This window comes from Natator depressus, chromosome 19 (genome assembly GCF_965152275.1).
Source record: "Natator depressus isolate rNatDep1 chromosome 19, rNatDep2.hap1, whole genome shotgun sequence".
In the NCBI taxonomy this organism is placed as follows: domain Eukaryota; kingdom Metazoa; phylum Chordata; order Testudines; family Cheloniidae; genus Natator; species Natator depressus.
The window spans coordinates 7,422,986-7,443,894 of record NC_134252.1 but is presented as its reverse complement, the minus strand read 5'-3'; the positions used below and the strand labels follow the sequence as shown (position 1 = coordinate 7,443,894).

The following is a 20,909-nucleotide window of genomic DNA, read 5'->3' as shown; positions in this document are numbered from 1 at the left end:
GCAGGGTGTGGTAGAAAACTGCGGCCAGGCAGCAATGAAGTATCCCACTTGTACAGACTAAGTTTAGGGAGATCTGAACAGTGTCCACTCTGGGGTTCCAAATCTAGACACAACAAAGGTACTAATACTTTTCCCCTGGAGATCTCAAATCACCTTAATAAATATGGAGACCTACAACCACCCTGGAAGGTATATAGGTATTAACCCTATTTAGCCAATGGAGAAACTAAATTACTTGCTCAGTCACATAGTGAGTCAGCAGCTTAGCAGGAGCCCCAAAGAGATGGAGCACTATTAGCTGACAACTTTCTGGAGACTCTAGGAAGTGAGGTAACAGTATTATGGGGATCCTTTGGATGGAAGGAGGATTGGAAGGTCATTCGCTTTCTTTTAGTTAGGCAGAAGAGTGGTGGTCATTCTTTAAGTGCCAGGGATAAATCAACTAAAATATCAGCCGCTCTACAATACTGAATCTTCTACTGGCGACCGTCACCCGCACCCTTTCCCTTGCAAGTCAAATAGTTACTACTGGTTTTTGAACCGTAAGATCACACAAAGTATTGTGGGAAAATGCAGTCAGACGGCATGATGAACACACACATGCATGTAACTAAGTAGATGCTCAATCTCTCACTTCTCCATGCATCTGCACAGCGTTGGCAAACAGAGAAGCAAATCTATCCTTCAGACCAGCAATGCCCAACACCTTCCTTTTCTGCTCTGCCAGTTTTAGACAAACCTCATCCCCTCTCCCCTCCCTTCTCAAAGAGCCCAACATTCCTGGTATTAGAGGATGTTGGTATTTTTAGCACCCCCTGGATCAGAGATGGACCACGGATGCAGAGTATTTCATTTCAAGTATCAATACAACCAGGTTAGGAATATTCCTTTGAAAGGGAGACATTCCCATGGCAGTGGTTCCCAGAACAGGACAGCTGAGACCCGGCAAACTGATTCGTCTACACAGCATGTGTGAGTGGGAGGGTTTGGAACAGTGACCCAAGCTGACTCCCAAAAGGGACTCACTTTATTACTGAACCAACACGCCAATTATGACAAAACCACCTCAATATTACTTGATTACATCTCAGCAGCTTTCAGTTCAATTTACTCCACTCTGAGCTTTCACTTGCACATGATGTTCTGCTCAAGAGAGATGAAAATGCTTTCCTGACTTTCCACTGACCGGTCAAGGTCACCGCTATTCAGTTGTTTTTAGATGAACAATTGCGAGCCATTTCTGCTCCAAGTATCTCTAGAGGTCTGATCTATTTGCTCCTCCTCTGTTCATGAGGAATCAGAACACTGACCACCACAAGGGACCCTAAAACTCAAGTGTCCCTCTGCAAACAGGTTTATTTACAATACTCTCAGACTACCAAATCAGAAGTACACAAGAGCTATGATACTCATACCAGTGACACTTCTCAGCTACCCTCCAACACCTCAGCCAGGGCTGGTCTTACTCCCCTCGTAAAGATTACCATAGATTTGTAACCATCAGCTCTTACCTTTCATGTTGAAGCCTACAACATGCAATGCACGAAGCTTATCTGAGCTTTCTTCCTAGTTTTCTTGTTCCTCAGTCTAATATCACTTCCCCTCAACAGGGACGTTGTGCCTTTAAGATGATTTAACAGCTGTGAAAGAGGAGGCATTTTTGCTTGTGTTGCTGGTGCTCAAAATACTAGCCAGCAACGCTTTAAGCAGGTCTGGAAAGTGTTCAACAAGGAGAAAGCATTGCTTCCCTCCCACCCCATTCCCACCCAGCTGCTCGGAGAAATACGACAGTAAGGAGCCACGTGCATTCCTTTGGGGTCACATAAGGGTTAAAAATACCACCAGCTGGACCGTGAGATCAGCCAAGGCAGGAGAACAAAAGACAGATTGTCCCCTCCCTGTTCCATTAAAGACACTGCATTCTGATGGGACATTCATACAGGAAGTTTACCTCCCCCCTTCCACCCACATCTCAAAGCCACCAACCAGCCAGGCACGCTACAACTTGAGCCCAAAGTTATGTTGGGGCTCCAGCAAATGATCAGGTGCTGAACCACCATCAAAACCGCTCAGAGACTAGCTCAGAAGGAGGCTCTGAGGTTGGGCTCTGGAGATGGTATCTTCAAGCACAGAAGCACGTTCATATATTGGGGCGTTGCTGCTAACAGGCTACCTCAAAATAATAGTCACAGTACGTTGCATAAATATTTTGACTCATCATCTAACAAACTCATTTCTGTTCTCGGTTTCTGACCTGCAATCCTGAAAGGGGTGTAGATTTTCCTTTCCAGTGCACAGGCGTAAACCATCCTGGAGATAGGTGCTAAAACCAGCTCATAAAGAACTAGAGAGCAAATCCTGCTGCTAATACTTAAGGGGTGAAGAAAGAGTGCAAGACGTCAGCCTTGTGAGTTGGCGACCCCTCTTCTGCATGCTTCCGTGAACAGGTTATTCAATAAAGGTGATAATCAATAGCAGAATGGGCAATAGGTGTGAGGAAACACCAAGATTCAATCTTTCTGTAGGCCATGTCACTGAACTGCTGAACGGTACTTACAATCAATCAACTCACCCATCTAGTCCCTTTCACTCTGTTCACCGTAACAGCAACTTTACTGGGTGACGAGTATTTCCCGTCCCTCTTCCAAGCATGGCTTCCCTTTGCATTTGTATGCACCTGATGCAATGTTGGTGCAGTCAGGTATGCAACAGGGCCTTTCTATTCAAAATGGTCACCCTTTTTCACACATTTCTATTTTGACAGTGGCATGCTTTCCGGCTATGGAGACATAGTGAGCTACTTTTTTGGAGACGGTCTTCTGTGTTGCACTTATTCTTCCTAGCCACATAGTGCAGTAATGGTTCTAAGACATCTAGAAAGCATCATAGTGACTTTTACCTGCAGCTTTCAGACAGGTGTCTTGGGCATGGACTACACTATAAAGTTTTGTCAGCAAAGCTGTCGGGTAGGAGTGTGGAAAAAAAATCAAACCCACAGCTGACATAGCTATGTTGGCAACCCCCCCGAGTTTAGGCACAACTGTTACATCAGAAGAGTGCTTCTGCTGGCATAGCTAATGTCATCTGGAGAGGTGATGTAGCTATGCCAGCAGAAGCCTGGCTTACGTCTAGGGGGCTAGACCAGCAAAGACTCCGTAGTGTTGACATGGCCTTGATCTACAGTAAATGCTAACTCCTTTGGGTGCCAAAATCCAAATCCCTAAACTTGCACGAGTCTCCTTTCTCTCTAAAACAGCATCGTCTTGGGCAGTGGTCCTCAAACGAAGACCTACCGTACCACATCTAAAACTCAGAAAGTTCTAGGTAGGTCACCTTCCTGATTCTAATCGGTGTGGTTAGAATAGATTCCTCCTCCAATACTACACTTTAATCCAATCTACATACCGCTTGGTCATGGCTCTCATGCCATCAGTGCCACAGATTGAGAACCTCTGATCTATGGCACCAAGCACAGGGCTAGAAAACAGACCCAGATTAGAATTCAGGCATGCTTGCTGGAGAATTCACTTAACCTCTATGTGGCTCTGCTTCCTGGATTTTAAAATGAGGAGGTTTGGGGGGGGGGGGGAGGAGTAAGGGAGCTATTCCTACTTATTCACTCCTGGGGGCGTCACAAGAGCTAGTAAATGTGTGTATTGCACTTGGAAAATGGAAAGTAGTATAAAAGTGCAAAATATTCTTATAAACAATGGTGCTGTTGACAGTGTCATGGAATCAGTCACCCTCCCAAAAAGTTGAGAGAATAATACAAAGAAAACAACCACTCTTTTCACCAAAAGAAGGTTTGTGGAGTATTTTGGTGGGGGGGGGGTTCCTTGATGTGTTACAATGTCAGATTTGGTAAATATTTTGCAAACGGCAAGGCGGAGGTATTAGAAAGAGCAGCCTCTGAATGAAAAGGTGACTAGAATTGTTTTATTCACTCCCTCTGAGTGCATCATGAATCCTTCTGGGGTTTTTACAGCCAGAGAGGGTGCCAGAGGCATGAAGGATCTGTGAGCCCCTGCTCTGTAAAATAAATTCAAGGTGTTGCTTAAGTTATTTCTGTCTAGGGATTTCTCTTGGTCTCTCACATGCTCAAGTTCAAAATCATTATTGGCCTGAAAAGTAAGTATTGCGTAAGTTAAAGAATACAGTATATTGGGAAACTCTGGTTTCAAATAACCCATCACAAGGATTTATTACATGAGGACAAAAGTCACAGAGAACGTTTTTAGGGATTTGCACAACAGTGTTTAGATTTACCTTAAAATATGGCTTGATTATTATAATTTTATCTACAAAATTTGAAAATAGGTGGCAGAAGTCCCACCCCTAATGCGCCACCAATTCAGAACTCAAGGGCTGTACTCTTGCCAGGACTGACAAGTGGCAAGCACCAATGGCAGCATGTCATTTTTGGCTCTTTTTCCTTTGCTTTTCCCCCTCAGAGCTGAATTCCTCTGGTGCTCACTAGGCCTTTACGGGGACTGCTCATGGCAGGCTGGCACTCCAGTCTGAGGATTCCTCCTTCTCCGCCGTAATTTCTCAATAAACTAAGAAAGGGGAGGAATGTAGAGGTGGAAAGTCCTTTGCTGCAGCTGACCATTGCTGGTTTGAAGTCACTGATTCAGTCAATATAGGGGGAGGGATAGCTCAGTGGTTTGAGCATTGGCCTGCTAAGCCCAGGGTTGTGAGTTCAATCCTTGAGGGGGCCATTTAGGGAACTGGGGCAAAAATTGGGGATTGGTCCTGCTTTGAGCAGGGGGTTGGACTAGATGACCTCCTGAGGTCCCTTCCAACCCTGATATTCTATGATATATGTTTAAACCATCATATAGCAGAGATTTTTCAGCCCCTTTCCTCCCCAAACATATTTCTCTGGCAGAGGGATAGATGTCAACTCCTTGGAAGAAGTGATGACCTTCTTTAACGGGTCTTCTTGGAGGCCAGGGTCCAGTCAGTCTGGCCTTGGACGACATGGTTTGCCAACATGGGATTCTCTGTAACTAATCCTTTGTCTCAGTCACCTGACCCACTGCCCAATCTCATTCAAACGACTGTGGATCAATCTAGAGACCTTTGTCCTCATGGGTGAGACGGGGAAATTAGCAGTAACTAGTACGGAGCTTTTCCCACCATGTTAGGTTCCGGCCAGGAATTTCAATTCTTGGACACATGAAAGAGTATGGATAAAGTCTTTGGTTTTGTAACAATCGAAACAGCGCCTGGCTTGTATGTGTTCCTTTCTTATTGTTCTGGACATTTTCAAGAAGATGCTGGACAAAATAAGGTCTTTAGCCATACTGGGGATGGGGGGTTCTAATATTCACTGCCCTTGGAGTGTAGAATGGGAAGGTGGTTCAGCTGTAACACATCTCCTAGCTATATGTCTCTTTACGTGGTTCCCCTTAAGTCTGTCGAAATAGCCTGATATCAGTCTCGGCATCCATATACGCCTCTCTTTAAGCCAGTTGGAAAAGCACCCATTGTACTTGAATACTAAGGCAATCAGTTTACTTTCGATTATAGCATCAGCAATTTAGATGTTTTCTGTTTCCCATTAGAATAATACAGATCTTCGGACTCTCCAAGACTTAATTTTTAAGGCTGCTCCGCAGCACAACTTTGGAAAAAAAAGGGAGTCTGCCAAATTTTTGATCTAATCTTTCCATGAGAAGAAATTGCGATTCTCTCAATATGCAAAAACTCTGAAATGTTGTTTAGGAAAGGCCAAGGGAAAGGTGACTGGGGCTCCCAGGTGTTAGGATAATACAGATGAAGAGCAACAACAACATTATTTTGTAGAAAGGAGAAAAGACCTTTAATTTATGTAACAACTTTTGTGTAAAGACCTCAATGTACTTTGTCAAGTACCTTTTTCTGCTTTGCAGATGAGGAAACTAGGGAGCAGAGAGATTACATGACTTGCCCAAGGTCACACAATGAGTCAAATGGCAAAACCAAAACCAGGATCCAGGTCTCCCAACTCACAGTTCCCAGCTCTAACCACTAGGGAAGTGTCTAAATCACTTAGGCAAGGTGCATTATGTGATGTATTTTGGAGTTCTATAGAGCAGATGGAACTGCTGGCTTAGATTGAACTGGGGGCTCATCCATCTTCTTCGGAAGATATTTTAAAGAGGGATTCTAGATTGCAAGCTCTTTGAGGCAGGGACCATCTTTTTGTTCTGTGTTTGTATGGCGCCTAGCACAGTGGAGTCCTGGCCCACTACTGGGGCTCTCAGACACCACCACAATACTACAAAATAACAATAGATCTATGTACCCTTCGTTTGCAGTCTTACACTAAAGATTAGGGTTTTTTGCATCAAATAATGTAGCTTTCAGCTTCTTTAATCTAAGCACATTGGTCTCTTGCCTAGTTTCTGGGTGGAAAGTTTGCAATTCAGGATCCTCTCAGTTTCGGACTGCTGGTGCCTGAGAGCGCACAAATAAAAACCCATTACCTGTTCAGTATGTTTCCTGCATCTCCAGTGTGCAAGTCTGGAAAGACTCGCCCCGAAGAGTCTGCTGCTTGTTAAAGCTTAGCTGGATTAGCTGTTCTGTTTATTGACGTTTTAACTGGAGCTTGTTTGAGTTCAATCGTTAGCATTAATACTATGGAAAATTTCATCTGAGAAAACCGAGCTGACAGCAGAAAGAGCCGAGGAAATATGCCAATAACTGAAAGCTCATATGAGCAACTGCCATTGGTGGATGTTTCCTGTCAATCTTCCTGTCGAAAGAGTGCAACCCATCAGTTTCACGCAGGTGGAACTGGAATGCAGAAAGGATATTAAATAGGTTGCAAAGTCTCTTCGTAATGAAGAAAATGGACTCCACAGAGAGGCTGGTGCGTGACTCTGCCAAGCAGGTCTGTCTTTCTCTAAAGTAGAATCATACACTGTGTGTTCCTAATGCTGTGCTCAAACCTTTTAGACAGGGCTGATCTTTGCTCTTTACAAGAAGGCCACAAACTTCCACCACGCTCATGTGCTAGACGCGATATAGTTATAATGATATTCCAGATGGATCAGCTGTGTCCATATGCTCACAGACTCATTACACCATAGACCTGAAGACACAATTATCTAAGCTAAAGGTAGGTCTTCACTGAAGCGGGATGGTGTCATTTCCAGCTCGAGCAGACATATCTGCACTAGCTCTGATTGAGCTAGAGCCTAAAAACAGGGCGTCGCAGCGGTGGCACGACTGGCTAGCTGTCCCAAGGACAGTCCCATCTGAAACCCTAGGCACACACACCAGCAGCTAGCCCGTTCTGCCACCATGGCTACACTTCTAGCTTTAGCGTGCTGGCTTGATCAGAGCAACCGTCCCTTCAAGCTGGAAATTACGTCTCCGGCCGCAGAGCAGACATACCCCGAGTCTCCACTTTCTTCTTTAAAAGAAAGGCGGCCTGTTTGCATCTACCATCAAAGGATGCTAGTGGCACGAATAATTCAGAAAGTTGGGATATACGCACAAAGATGACCTTTGGTGCCTTCAGTCCTCTATTCCAATCTCCCTCCCTCACCCCCCCCCCCCCCAAAAAAAAAACCACTTCTGCTGTAAACAGCAATTTCTTCGGTCAAGATCTGGCAGGTGCTTTTCAGCTTCTTCACTGGATTTAAAATAATCTGGAAATGTTGCACTCAGACCCATCTCTCCTAACTCCTGTGCCTGAGCTTGTTATGGTGTGAAACTGGCAAGGGACAGAACAAAATGGACAAGGAGCGTGGGGACTGGGAAACAGCAGTATTAGAAGGTTTTTTGCAGCTAGTTCTCTTTTTGAACAGGTTTGGTGGGTGTTTGTTGGGAAAAAAAACCTTGGGAAGCCCCAGGTTCATTTGAATCATCTGTACGTGGTCTCTGAAAGTCCGATTTCAATATCTCTTGTTCCTTATGGAAACCACTCTAGCCCTGGAGACCACAGGCAGATGATTTACATAGTTGTTCGTAAAATTAGTGCATTAAGACATCGTATCTAGTTGTACTTGTGTCTTCTGGACAGATAAATAAAAAGGGCTTCTTGGTGCCCCAGCCATCAAATCCTGTAAGCGATCAGCTTTGTTCTCTACATACAGTTCCGAGGAGGAGCCATCTGGAGGCATTATTTCATGATGCTAAAGGCTGCCTCTAGCCCCCAGGCCACACACTGTGCACCTCTCTGATCTCCAATCCAGAGGTGAGACACTGTTTTGATACTGTGCATTGAAAGATCGCAGCCGGTTTTAAGCACCCCAAAAAAAAAAATCCCAATTTGCACACACTCTTTTCTGGCTTCCACCAGAGCACCTCTAAGAGAACAGACACCCCTGCAGTCAGACCAAATCTCACTGCTTTCCGTTTGTTAGAAGCTGAGGCAGCAGAATGATGCGGGACCCCACCACGAAGCTCTGGTGTGAGTGCAGATAAATCTGCCATGCACTTCACGTTGCATTTCAGCTCAGGAACTAAACTCTTGACCCATGGAAATGAACCAAAATATTGTTACTTGGTCTTGAGAACAGGGCCCAAAGAGATTTCCCTTCCCTGACCCTCTAGGGTGTAAATGTGGCTGACACACTCAGATTCTTTCCTTTCATTGTTTTAGCTTCCCATGAGCTCAGCAAAAGCTGGACCTGTAGATCACCCTTCCCCCACTGCAAAGTCTGGCTCCAAATCACAACAACATCAGCAAGCCATGAACTTTCAAAAGGTTTGCTAGTGCTGTAGAAGTTTCTAGTTTGGCTACACCACACTCTCTCTCTCTCTAAAGGGAACATTCACGACTTCAGCTCAATTGTCTGTGCTGTTTTACAGATCAGCCGTGGGGCAGGCTTCCAGGTTCATTTCTTTCTGCTCAGTTCACATGGATTGGATCACAGGGCAGGGTGTGCGCTCTCTCAACGCCCCTGCCAAGTTCTGTAAAGCCTTGCAGGAGAAAGGACACTCAACACTGCAATGTGAACGGACAATTTATGACACATTTTCCTAAAAGCTTGCTCTGGACAACCTGATCCTCTCTTCCTAATTCCCATTAAGGATGGACAAGCCAGGATGCGTCATTACTCACTCTGGTCGGTGCACGTTTAATGACCTAGAACAAGATGGTCACTATTTATGCCTGTGATATCATTCAGTGTCTAGGCTGACACATGGGACATCTCTTTTTCCTTAGAGGCAAACCATAAAATTAGGCTTGAAAGTGTCCTCTCTCTAGGAAAGTTTTACCAGTTACACAGGTACAGTTTTACCGGGTCTAACCTGCCGTATGGACATTCTTATTCCAGGATACAAGTAGCTCTCTTAGTTTTAGCTTAAACCCTTTCCCAAGTGCCATAAACCAAAAAGCCACTCTTACCCTGGAATAAAAGTGTCCACACAAGGGTTATACCAGCATAACTAGATTGGTTTAAGTTCACACCTCAGGTTATTCTGGAAAACGTTCTCATGCAGACAAGGACTAGGGGGTTGAGAGGACCATGATACTGTGATGGTGTATCAGAGGTATTAACTGTCTGAATGGGATCAATTAGCTGTGTGATGAAAAGTAAATGGCTCGCCCTCTTATTGCTAGTCTCCGAGCAGCAAGATGCAAATCAGACCAATCACTAGCAGTGGAGTGCACCAGTAATGGAGGTTTCACAGCATCTCAGAATCTCTAAGCAGTACTAATGTAATTACTGTAGTGTAACTGCATGGCCTGACACCATAATACTACATACAATTTAAACACTTCGAAAACCTTCGCTCTTTGGGCTCAATTAAAAGTTTTGCACACATACCTTGATGGGCTCCAGCGTTTCTCCACTGGCAATGTGAAAATCCTTTAGCAAAAAACTGGTAAGACAAAGGGAATGACATGCCCCTGCCAGCTGTAATAGTTTAATACTATCTATCATTTTATCCAAGACCCAGAAACTGGAATGATGCATCAGAGTCCAAGGTTCCTGAAAGACAGCTTGGATTCTGGGGTTGGGCAGACAGGCCCACTTAGCAGATACACTGATGGATCTGCACTGGACATCTCAGGAGATGCTGAAAATCATGATTCAAATAAAGTCAAGGAGCCAAAACACTCCTCTTCCCTGAAAAATACTGTACCGAAAAAGCCAGGAGAAGTTCTGATAGACTAATATTGTGTGCTCTATGGGGAGTCGCGGGTGGGGGAGACAAGGAACAAGCTTTTCAAACCTGACCATGAGAGTTATCAACTCTTCCTTCCAGGTAGTCAACTCTTAAATGGCAGAGACCATCTCTGTCTCAAACAGCACCAAGCTCTCTGGCGGCATTTCAGCGATAAAGTTATATGAATTCTGCAGGGAATGCACTGCTTCAGAATAGCACAAGAGATCAGGTCAAATTGCAGATGAACCTTTAACCAGCAAATGCCACTTAAAACAACCCGCATCAGGAGCGCTCACCTTGAAATCTGCCAACTGCTGTCTGATGGTTTCCACCTCAGTCCCTACAATCCACTGCAGCGCCTCATTCTCCTCCGCTGCACTGGCCATGTGATTCAGCTCCTTCAGTTTGTCGTAAAAGTCCTCGACTCGAGAGAGTGTCGTTTCTACTTGCTCTTGGCGATTTTTGCCCCTTTCCGTCAGCTTGCTGCACTGTTTATTTAGAGTCTCCAGTTCACGTTTCAGCCCTAACAAGTCAGGGCTTCCTTCATCCTCCAGCATGTGCCTGCACTCCCCTTCAGAAGCTTCAATGTCTGACTTCAGCCCCTGAAGTCTGCCCAGGAATGTACGAACATCCTCGGCTTGAGACTGGAGGCTGTCAATGTCTCTCCCGATGGCACCCATGCTATCAAGTTCATCATCTAGATCTGCCAGTTGAGAGAACATCTCCCGGACATGGTTATTAAACTGGCCGATTCCTTCAAGCTTGGTCTCCATCAGCAAACAGCATTCATTTACTCTTCGTTTCACTATTTTAAAGTCCTGCTGGGAATCCTCGGCTTGCCGTAAGAGCTGGGAGCAGTCAGACCCATCTGGAGCATCTTCCACCAGGCCTTGTGTGAAGTTCTTCAGATAATCCACCTGCGGCTCCAGGGCCTGGAGCACTTCTTGCTGAGCCCTCAACTTCTCCAAGTTCTTATTGCTGCAGGCTTGAGGTCCTAGAGCATCATAGATTTCTAGCTGATGCTTTGCCCCTTCCAGCTTCTTCTCAATGTTCTTAAAGTTTTCTTGGAACTCCTTTAGCCTTTGCGACATTTCTTCAGTGGACCCAGTCTTGGCTTGCAGCTCTTCTGTAATGGCATCCATCTTCTGATTGATTCCGGCTTTCTCATCCCGAACCTCATCCTCATCAGTCTGACAAGCATCTATCAAGATGTCAGCTGCACTGTTCAGCATCTCCAGAAGGGAGCGGCGCTTCTCCACATCACTGAGCATAGCCTTTGACCTCAGAAGGCCTGCCTCCAACTGCACGGGGTCCAGAGTTACTTCCAACTCCGACATCTTCGCCTTGCAGTCCTCAACCCAAGGAAGGAGGTCTTCCATGTGCCGCTGGTATTTCTGGGCCTTCTGCAAACAGTCCTTGAGTCTGGAGTTTCTATCTGTGACTTGCTTGCTGAGCTCATCCCAATGTGTTTTGAGGCCGACCAGCTGGCTTTGCAGGGCAGTCTTCTCCTCCCCAGGCTGAACCGAGAGAAGCAGAGACTCTCCCTCAGCCACAATCATCTCATAGGAGCCGCTATGCTGGTTGAGACTCTTCTGGAACTCTTCTTGCTCCTGGATTTGACACTGCAGCCTCTCCAGTTTAGCAGAAATAGGCCGGCTCTGGGCTTGCTGGCACAGTTTGTCATCCAGCCAGGTCCTAAGCTCGTCAAACATGTGCTGGAACTGCTGGGAGCTTGCGAGAGCAGTCTGCAGTCGATTCATCCGGTCGGCTGAAATGGAAATAAGATTAGAATGTAACAATTAAGCTGGAATCTAATAAACTAGGTGAAATTGTTTTTTAAAAAAAAAAATCTCGAATGCGGAAGCTGCATTCTGACTAACTGAAACGAATTCCTCCCCTTGCACGTCAGCAGCCTTTCACTCGTCAGGTCATGAACAACTTCAGAACAGAGTTAGGAGACAGTAAACACAATGGAGAGGTTTTTTGGGCTACGAGGCCTCTATATGCAAACCACTTGGGGAGCGAAGATGCCCCTCAGATGCCCACTCTCCTCTTCCCTCTTCTCAGACAGGAGATTGGGGCCAGATTCTTGTCAGACTCTTAAAATCAGAGGGTATAGGGTGCTGAAGGGCGAAATGAGCCCTACCCTTGTAATGAACAGGTAACCCCTCTGCTCAACCTCCAGCCCTTGGTGGCATCGTGTGGGAATCAAAACCATACCGCATGCTTGGCAGTGCACAAAGCACTTCTAACTAGGCCCTTTCCATAATGGTTTTCAAATTTAAAAATCATGGAAGATCCCTTCCTCACTATTCTTAAAAACACAGTACCGCGTAACCCTTTGTTAAACAGGAGGCAGAGAAGGTGAACTCCACAACCAGGTGTTTCATGGCATCTCACCTGCGAGGTCTTCCAAGCCTTTGAGCGGGAGAGCCACCGTCTCCAGGCGCTTTCTCAGCTCATCCTTGAGGTACTGCTCCCCAATCAGAACAGACAGCTCATCACACAGAGTCTGAGCCTCCATGATCTCCTCTTCCAACTGCCCCAGGTCAGACCGAATCTCACTCGTTTCCTCCAGCTGCTGCTTCACAGCATCTGGCTGGGTGCTGACGGCAGATTGGCTGCTGAATCGCTGCCCAACTGCCTTTACCTTCTCAGACAAGTCCTGCAGCAGCTCTTGGTATTGGGTACTCTTGACAATGGCTTGGTCAATCTGACTGGAACGGGAGTTGAGTCTTTCAGTTAACTCGGTCCATTTCTGATTCACGCCTTGGAGCTCCTCCCGCACCTGGTTTGATGATGGAGAATCATCTCCAGGGCTGATTAGTATCCCCTGAGCTGCCTGGTTCAGCTGTTCCTGCTGCTGTCTGCGAGCTTCAAATTCTTTCAGCATAAACTGGAACAGAAATAACATATAAGTGTTTGTATAAGAGTGACAGCACCGAATACACATCGTCAAAACAAAACCAAGCTCCAGGAGCTTTAAACTATCCACAGAATCACTGGAAACAAACCAGGAAATCCCTGGGACAGGACTACCAGTAGACTGCAAAGATCTGTTTATGATACCATTTCAGCTTCAAAAAATTTGGAAGCATCTGTGATTACATCCATAAAGTATTTCGCTTCTCTCCCTTATTTGTCCTATTGGTGTTCAACACAATGTAAACCAGTGACACAAGGAGATAAAATATCCTGGTTAATATATTATATTTTGTGGTTTGGCTGGTTACAGACATGTCAGCAATCTGATTTGTAATGAGAGGGTAGGGAGGAGGTAGATAGGAAGGCTCTCATGCAGCATTAACAGGTCCTGCATAGTATTAACATAGGTCTTTGTAGAGAGTGGAATTTATTTATTTTTTTTAAACAAAGGAGTCAATACTGGAACCCTGTGCACAGAACAGAGATCAAAAAAATCACACCAGTTTCAATTAGGTGGAGTACTAGCCACACCCAACATCTTCTGACATCTCTGTGAGAAGAGGTGTTAAACCAGTGCTGTTGTGCAATGTGGTGTGTGCAGGGCATTTCTGCTACAAAAGAAATGAGTTTCAGACAAGGGCTTATCTACATGAACATTCAGCCTGCAGCAAGCTGGGGTGTAAATCTACCCCAAACTAGCCTGCCTTGCACTAAGTGTCTGTGTGGACTCCACTGATGTGGATTAGCATTTCCTTAGCGTGCTTTGATCTCCCCAGCTTTGAAACAGGACTAGATCAAAGCACACTAAGGAATCATTAGTGCCCGTCAGCAAGGTCCACACGGACACTTACTGCATGGCACGCTAGCACAGGGTAGGTTTACAACCCAGCTTGTTTGGGCAGACAAGCCCTAAGGGAGCATGTTCTGTAGCAGGAGAGGATACACACAGACACACACACGCTCACTGTACAAACTATACACAAGTGGAGGGGAGGGATAGCTCAGTGGTTTGAACATTGGCCTGCTAAACCCAGGGCTGTGAGTTCAATCCTTGAGGGGGCCATTTAGGGATCTGGGGCAAAAATTGGGGATTGGTCCTGCTCTGAGCAGGGGGTTGGACTAGATGACCTCCTGAGGTCCCTTCCAACCCTGATATTCTATGATTCTAAGAATTTATCAGTCACAACAGGAGTTTTGCACAAACTGGAACTGCCCACTCCTCATTCTTTAACCTACAAAGGAGGCACAGATACAGCCCCTTTCTCACCTGGACCTGCTGCTTTTGCGCATTCAGCATGTTAGGGTCAATGGAAAGGGGTCCCAGCACGCTCATCATTAGCTCCTTCTCCATCAGCCATGGGCGCAGCTGGGCTTCAGCTGCCTGGAAGCTTGCCAGTTGGTTCGCTGATTTCTCCAGCTTCTGCTGGCGCTCTGCTGTCACCTGATTGGCTCTTGCCCACCTGGAGTCTGAAGACAGGAAATGAAATAGCCGGTAATTTTACTGTTATTAGGAAACCTGTCCTTTGATTTAGCAGTTGTTTTTTCGTTTCCTTATGTGATATACCAGTGTAATGCTTGATACACAATCAGTCTAGTAATATATATTTTCCATTTTTAACTACTATGGTACTGCGGTTAGGACAGGAAATGTGGAATCAGCGATCTACATCTAGCGGCAATTGTCACGGACTTGCCTGACCCTTGGGCAAGTAATTTATCTTCTCTCTGCTTCAGATTCCATCTTTCAAGCAAAAATAATATAATGTGTATCAATTTTTGTCAAGCACTTTGAGAGCTTTGGATGGAGAAACCCTGTACATGCACTTTGCTTCTAGCAAGTTTTGAAATTTTCTTTTTTAAATACACAAGCTCATTTAATCATTTAAGTATCTAAAGTATTCTAAGTAATCAGACTTTTACTTTGACCACCGAAGCTTTTACTCAAAAAAAAAGCAATCAACTGATTTTATTGCAGGGTATTTTTTTAAGGTAACTTAAGAAAGCAAAGTCTCTGAAACGTAGAACCATCATGCAAACTTCATTAACTGAACAATGCTCATCCTGAAAACATCCTAGCATGCCAGACAGCTTGAAGGTATGTTCTCTATTTCCTGAATTCAATTACAAGTAACTCTGCTCTACTCTGACTTTTGGAATTGTCCTGGAAACTGGAATCATCCTTAAGGGATGTTAGAAACATCTAAAAATCATGCTACATCCCTAGGGAACTTACTGAGATCATCCAGCATCTTCTGCCAGTTTGCTGCTTCTGGAGAGTCAGGACACTTCTCCAGCAAGCCAGAAAGTGCTTCCTTTACTTTCTGGATCTTCCCTGAATTCTGTTCCAACTCAGCCAGGAATGCCTAGGAAGAAGAAAATTTTGGACATGCTAAGACATACAAGAGAAGATGTAATTCAAGCACAAGAGCTATACTGAGATGGGCTACAGTTTGAAGGAAGAAAGTAGCTACACTTGGAGTTGCGTAAGGCTTCATCTTTGGCCTTTTATGGAATCATTTCATCCAGTTACTAATACATAGAGCTCCCTTGGGCCTTAAGAATAGAAGAAATGAAAAGTTCATCTTTCTCAGTGTAACATTAAACTGTGTGTTGCTTACCCAATGAATTTGGAATGACCTGAGAATTGGTGCTAAACATTATCAGCTTTTTTCTCTGAGACAACTGCCCATAAAGGATAGGTCTAAAATATCTAAAAGGGTGAAGCTCACCACAGATTCACAGAATCACAGAAAGTAGGTCTGGAAGCGACCTCAAGAGGTCATCTAGTCCATTCCTCCCACACTGAGGCAGGATTAAGAATACTAGACCACCTCTGACAGGCGTTTGTCTCACCTGTTCTTCAAAACCTCCAATGCCTGGGATTCCACAACACCCCAGGTCACCCGTCCCAGGGCTTAGCTATCCTTATAGTTACAATGTTCTTCCTTATATCCAACCTAAATCTTCCTTGCTGCAAACTAAGGGTGTGTCTACACTTAAAATGTTACAGCGGCACAGCTGCGCCAGAGTAGCACCTCAGTGTGGACACCACCCACACCGACAGAATGGATTCTCCCTTCAGCATAGGTAATCCACCTCCCTGAGAGGCAGTAGCTAGGCTGACGGAAGAATTCTTCCCTTGGCCTAGTGTTGTCTATATGGGGACGTAGGTCGGTTTTATGCCACTCAGGGGTATGGATTTTTCACAGCCCTGAGTGACTTAGCTACACTGTCCTAATTTTCTAGAGCAGACCAGGCCTTGGTCGCTTCCTTCTTGTCCTACCCTGGGTGGACATGGAGAACAACTGAGCACAGTTCTCTTCATAACAAACCTTGACATATCTGAAGATGTATGTTCTCCTCAGTCTTCCCTACACCGTGCTTCTTCATGCTACATTTAACCACCAAAATGAAATACTCTCTTTAGAAACAGGCTATTGTTGGTTCCTCCCAACCTAGTGCAGTAAAGCATGTCTCAGAGAATGATCTAGTCACTATGACAAACTCGGTCCTTATTCCTGCTCAGAGAGATAAGTTACCTTGTTATGCTCAGCCTGGGCTCTCATGGTCTCCGTTTTTGTAGGTGAGGAAGACGCTTCGAGTGCTGACAAGGTCCGTTCCTTTGACTCCAGCCACTTCAACACTGAACTTGCCTCCTCTTGGACTTCTAGCATCTTCTCCAGCATGGCTGACAGCTGCTCCTGGCGTTCCCGCAAGGCCATGCCAAGTCCCTCGTACTGCTGGTTCACATCAGACATGTCACACTGGATCTCAGTCAAATCTAATGACAAAGAAACAAACCTGAGCGGAAGGACGGCAACACCACTCCTACCTGGGCTGCTGGCACTGAGAATTCTGGGCAACCCTCACGCAGGCTGAGAGTGTCAGGGTACCAGAGGCTAGGATCACTGTCCTTCCATCTACTGAAGACCCAAAGATGTCAGGTTATCACCACTTGTCCTGCCAGAGGCTTGCTCTGTTGCATCACATATGAAGTTTGACAGTTTGCCCAACAAAGCAAATCACGTCCCATCAAATCAGCCTCATGCATGTTGTGCCCCCATGTTAACAGTGTCATATTTAATCCACCTCTCACAGTTTGAGTTCAACTTTTTACATCTGTTATCTCATTGAACCAATGAGCTCACAGCAGCTAACAAGTCATTTAAGTCGTACTTAAAATTCCAGGGTAAGATGGTCTCAGAATCCTCAGAACTAATAACCTTCATTGCATTTCTTAAAACAATCTCCCATTTAACAGCTCTCTAACAACAGCTGATCGGGGTCAAGTTGTTGTCAATTCTGGAAGCTGGATTCCCCTCCTGCCATTTCTGTCCTTCAGTCTGTCCTACATCCTACATCACAATCAGCTGCCCATCTCATGGCCCCATTCTGGTTACTACACGGCGCTGCAGAGAAATAGGGTTTGCTATAGGATTCCGACAATGTCACATTGCACTGTTTATCTCCTGGGGGAACATCCATACAGACTGCTGTTATCATGCACTGATGGAAACATAAATGAACACACAGACACTGCTTTCTATTGCAACACGGAGTTGGCGATCTCACCTTTGCAGGTGTGGTATCCATTTACGCTGCCTACTGACACTCCTAGAGCGGGCAGCACAGAACCTGAGCAAGGGACAGAGAGACAAACAAAGGACAAGACAAACATGTTAGGAATACAGACATATTACCAACGAACGTACGCACTCAGCACTGACCCAACTGTTTCCGGCTGTCCACTGTTGACGACGGACATCATGGCAAAAGAAAAAACAAATCCTGAGCATGAGCAAATTAACACAGCACAAGACAACAGAGCTCTCCACAAGACGAACCACGTCAGCCACCAAGCAAATAGATGTCATTTGGAAGTGGCTTATTCTCTTCATCCCGATAAATCCACAGACCCTCTTAATGCTTAACGCTAAGGGCTCAGCATCGGGAATTCCCCACTCCTCACATCTCAATGCCCAGCTGGGACTCCCAATCAATTTTGCTTTTCATCTGTTTATTTTACCTTACTCTCTTCTAATTCCACGTAGCTGAAAACAGAATAGCTGTCACTCCCTGCAGCCAACATCCCCCTTTTCCATTTCCTTCAGCCACTCCTATGGGGACAGTTTAGAAGTAGCGTAGACGTTTAGGAGTAGCTGTGAAGTTCCCCAGAGCCCACAACAGTAACTCCGCTAATGGGCACGAAGTAGATATCAGCTCCCCACCTCACACAGCAAGCCTGTGGCCACTATATATATTTTTGCATTCAGTGGAGGCACCAGCATTCCCACAGGAGAACTAATATCCATGAGAATCATATTTAGAATACAGACTGATATTGCAAGAGCCAAAAGACCTTCATTGAAGAGATTAACTTCCTTACGTTCTTCTTTTCTTATGGGATGAAGCTCTTAAAGAAACAGACCTAAAAAAATAAGCATCTTTTCTGTGCAACTGGGCCCTGAAAATTATTCCTCAGAAAATCCTTCTCTTGGACTTCATTTTGGGATGATCCCAAGTCAATCCACATTCAAACCCGAATGCCCTGGAGATGTTATAGATCAGGCTTCTCATTTACTAAGCAGCCAGAAACAGTCAGTATCATAATCATTATAATGTCCATTTATATAGGAGATTGCAACGTAAAAACCTTTCAAAACTTTCACCGGGTATGTACAAGGGACTGCTCTCCTATTGCTTACATTCAGCTACCCCTCAGGAGGAACGCAGTAGCTATTCTGTGTCAGCAACACTCTACAACATGTCTGGGGATGCGAAGCAAAGGTTAATTTCTCCAGATGAAACGCCCATCAAGGTGTTAGGTAATTACCAATTTAGAAGTTAGCCGGCAATTGGAGTTAAGTCCCCTAACTCTTGCCCTGGGTTCTTAAATGGTCAGAAAAAGCAGTCAACACATCCAATGTACATTGTATCTGAAAGCGAGCATCCTCCAGTGTTATCCTAGCACCATGTTGATGAACTGATTCAGTACCGATTCTTGGGCTAGGTCTACACTATGAGCGAGGGGTGTATCAAACTAGCGCGAGTATAAATAGCAGCACAGCTGCAGTAGCGGGCTAGTGGCAGTGGACAAACGGCCGAGCCATGCAGAGCATCAGCCCGCGTGAAAAACAGTGGGTATGTACTCGGCACGGCTGAGCCGGAGCTCCATGCTCACGGCTGTGTTACTGCAGCTGCCCTGCTATTTAGACTCAATGAGAGCTAACGTAGGAGCAGGGGAATCACACCCCTAGCTCATAGTGTAGATGTAGCCTTAGAGCGCCACCTACAGAAGCATCCGGACTATGGCCTGTAGCCTTTTCCTAGATGTTCCTTGGAGGTTTCCCATCCAAACGCTAACCAGGCTAACCCTGCTTAGTTTAGGGGCTGCGATCATACGTGGGTGGCGGTTACGAAATGTTAAAAGCATTTCCTCAACAGGAGTCTGTACTCACAAGTTGGAAAACAGCAGTTTGGTATCTATGTTCATTCCCATAGAAGACAGACAAACAGACAATCTCTCCAGAGGCTGAGCCCTCAGCCCCTAAATGCCTTGCAGCAAGGCTAAGGTACACAGACTATTGCTGGCTCCTTTCCTTTCGTTTTGTAACAAGTTTAAAGCCATTTTCTATTTGATGATGGTTTAAATAAAAATATACCTAAAGAACAACAAAAGCAAACAATAGTGCAGAAAATGACAGGGTTCCTCCTCCAAGGACACTCCAGGTGTCCTCTGGGCGGCACGGCTGTAACTCACCTGTCTTTGACTGAGCATCAGGGGCTGTGATTTCTACAATCAAATTCTCTAATGCAGTCCCTTTGTGATTGATTTCCTCCACCTGGGCCCCCTTTCCTGTCCATTCTTCCAGGAGGACCTATTAAAAAACCAGGATCAGATACCAGCATCCTACATTATATATTTCCCACGCCAGAGGGCCTATGATTGAAACAAACACATTCTGCAGCTGAGAACGACAGGTGTGTGTTTGTGTGTCTGTTGTCTAGGCACTGTGAGTACTCCTCTAATACGCATGTAGGATCCAGCTTTAGCATGCTCAGCTGTCTAATTCACAGGATGGCTCACTGACTCCCATAGAATAAACTGAATTACTGTTAAACAGCAGATTAAGAGAGTATCTCTATATTATGTCAAAGAGGGCAGTTTCTTTATAATGAATCAGCTATAGAGCATCAAGCAGTAAATTAATAACTAGTGGGTCTCTCTTCAAACTAAGGTTCTGAGGACCCTCCTTCCTAGCCTATATACCTAGCCCTCTACGGTATCCAGCGTGCTAAACTTGCCACGTGGCCCTTGTATAAATCAGTAGTTCGGAGAGCTGCTATATTTCTGTCTGAGATAAGACAGCTACAGGTGAGCAAACAGGACGTTGCACTCTCTCTCAAATCACAGCCCTTGACATATCTTGATTTAAGGTGTCATTTACCCTAGAGAAGAATGAGAGCGCCCAAGTGACCGGATGTAACCCCTGATGTTCAGCAGAGGGAATTTCACTGAAGATACAGACTAGCACACAGGGGTTCCTCCTCCCAAATTCCTCTGAAAAGCAGAGGAGCGGTCGGATTTCTTTTAAAAATTAATAAAAGACTCTGCATAGATTTCACTGTGCATTGAAAGTGTGAGCGCCTACAGCGAACAGTGATGTGTATGATTGCGAGCACTGTCTCTCGACAGTCCCACACAGACAGGGGCTTCAGACCATCAGTGGTGCTGTTTTCAGAGCAAGTAAAGGCTCACTTATGAGAATCCATTGCACGGACATACAGCACGGCATTCCTGCACTTAAGCACATGGAAGCCCAGGCGTAGCTGGATTAATACAAGCATAAAACAGTTCACTGTATACCATA

General features: G+C 45.3%; 1 protein-coding gene across 15 annotated transcripts in view; it reads right to left on the bottom strand.

Moving 5' to 3' along the window:
* MACF1 (microtubule actin crosslinking factor 1) overlaps positions 1–20,909 on the bottom strand; it is a 253,775-nt gene that overhangs the window by 65,130 nt on the left and 167,736 nt on the right. For 10 of the 15 annotated variants that reach the window (XM_074934503.1, XM_074934500.1, XM_074934502.1 and 7 more), the window contains 7 exons: positions 19,799–19,916; positions 17,611–17,673; positions 16,578–16,819; positions 15,272–15,401; positions 14,306–14,505; positions 12,514–13,009; positions 10,410–11,881 (listed from right to left, as the gene is read on the bottom strand). In XM_074934503.1, coding sequence (XP_074790604.1) covers positions 10,410–11,881; positions 12,514–13,009; positions 14,306–14,505; positions 15,272–15,401; positions 16,578–16,819; positions 17,611–17,673; positions 19,799–19,916 — 2,721 coding nt within the window. The remainder of the gene's footprint in view (positions 1–10,409; positions 11,882–12,513; positions 13,010–14,305; positions 14,506–15,271; positions 15,402–16,577; positions 16,820–17,610; positions 17,674–19,798; positions 19,917–20,909) is intronic. The other 5 variants (XM_074934501.1, XM_074934504.1, XM_074934499.1 and 2 more) reach the window with 1 other exon arrangement.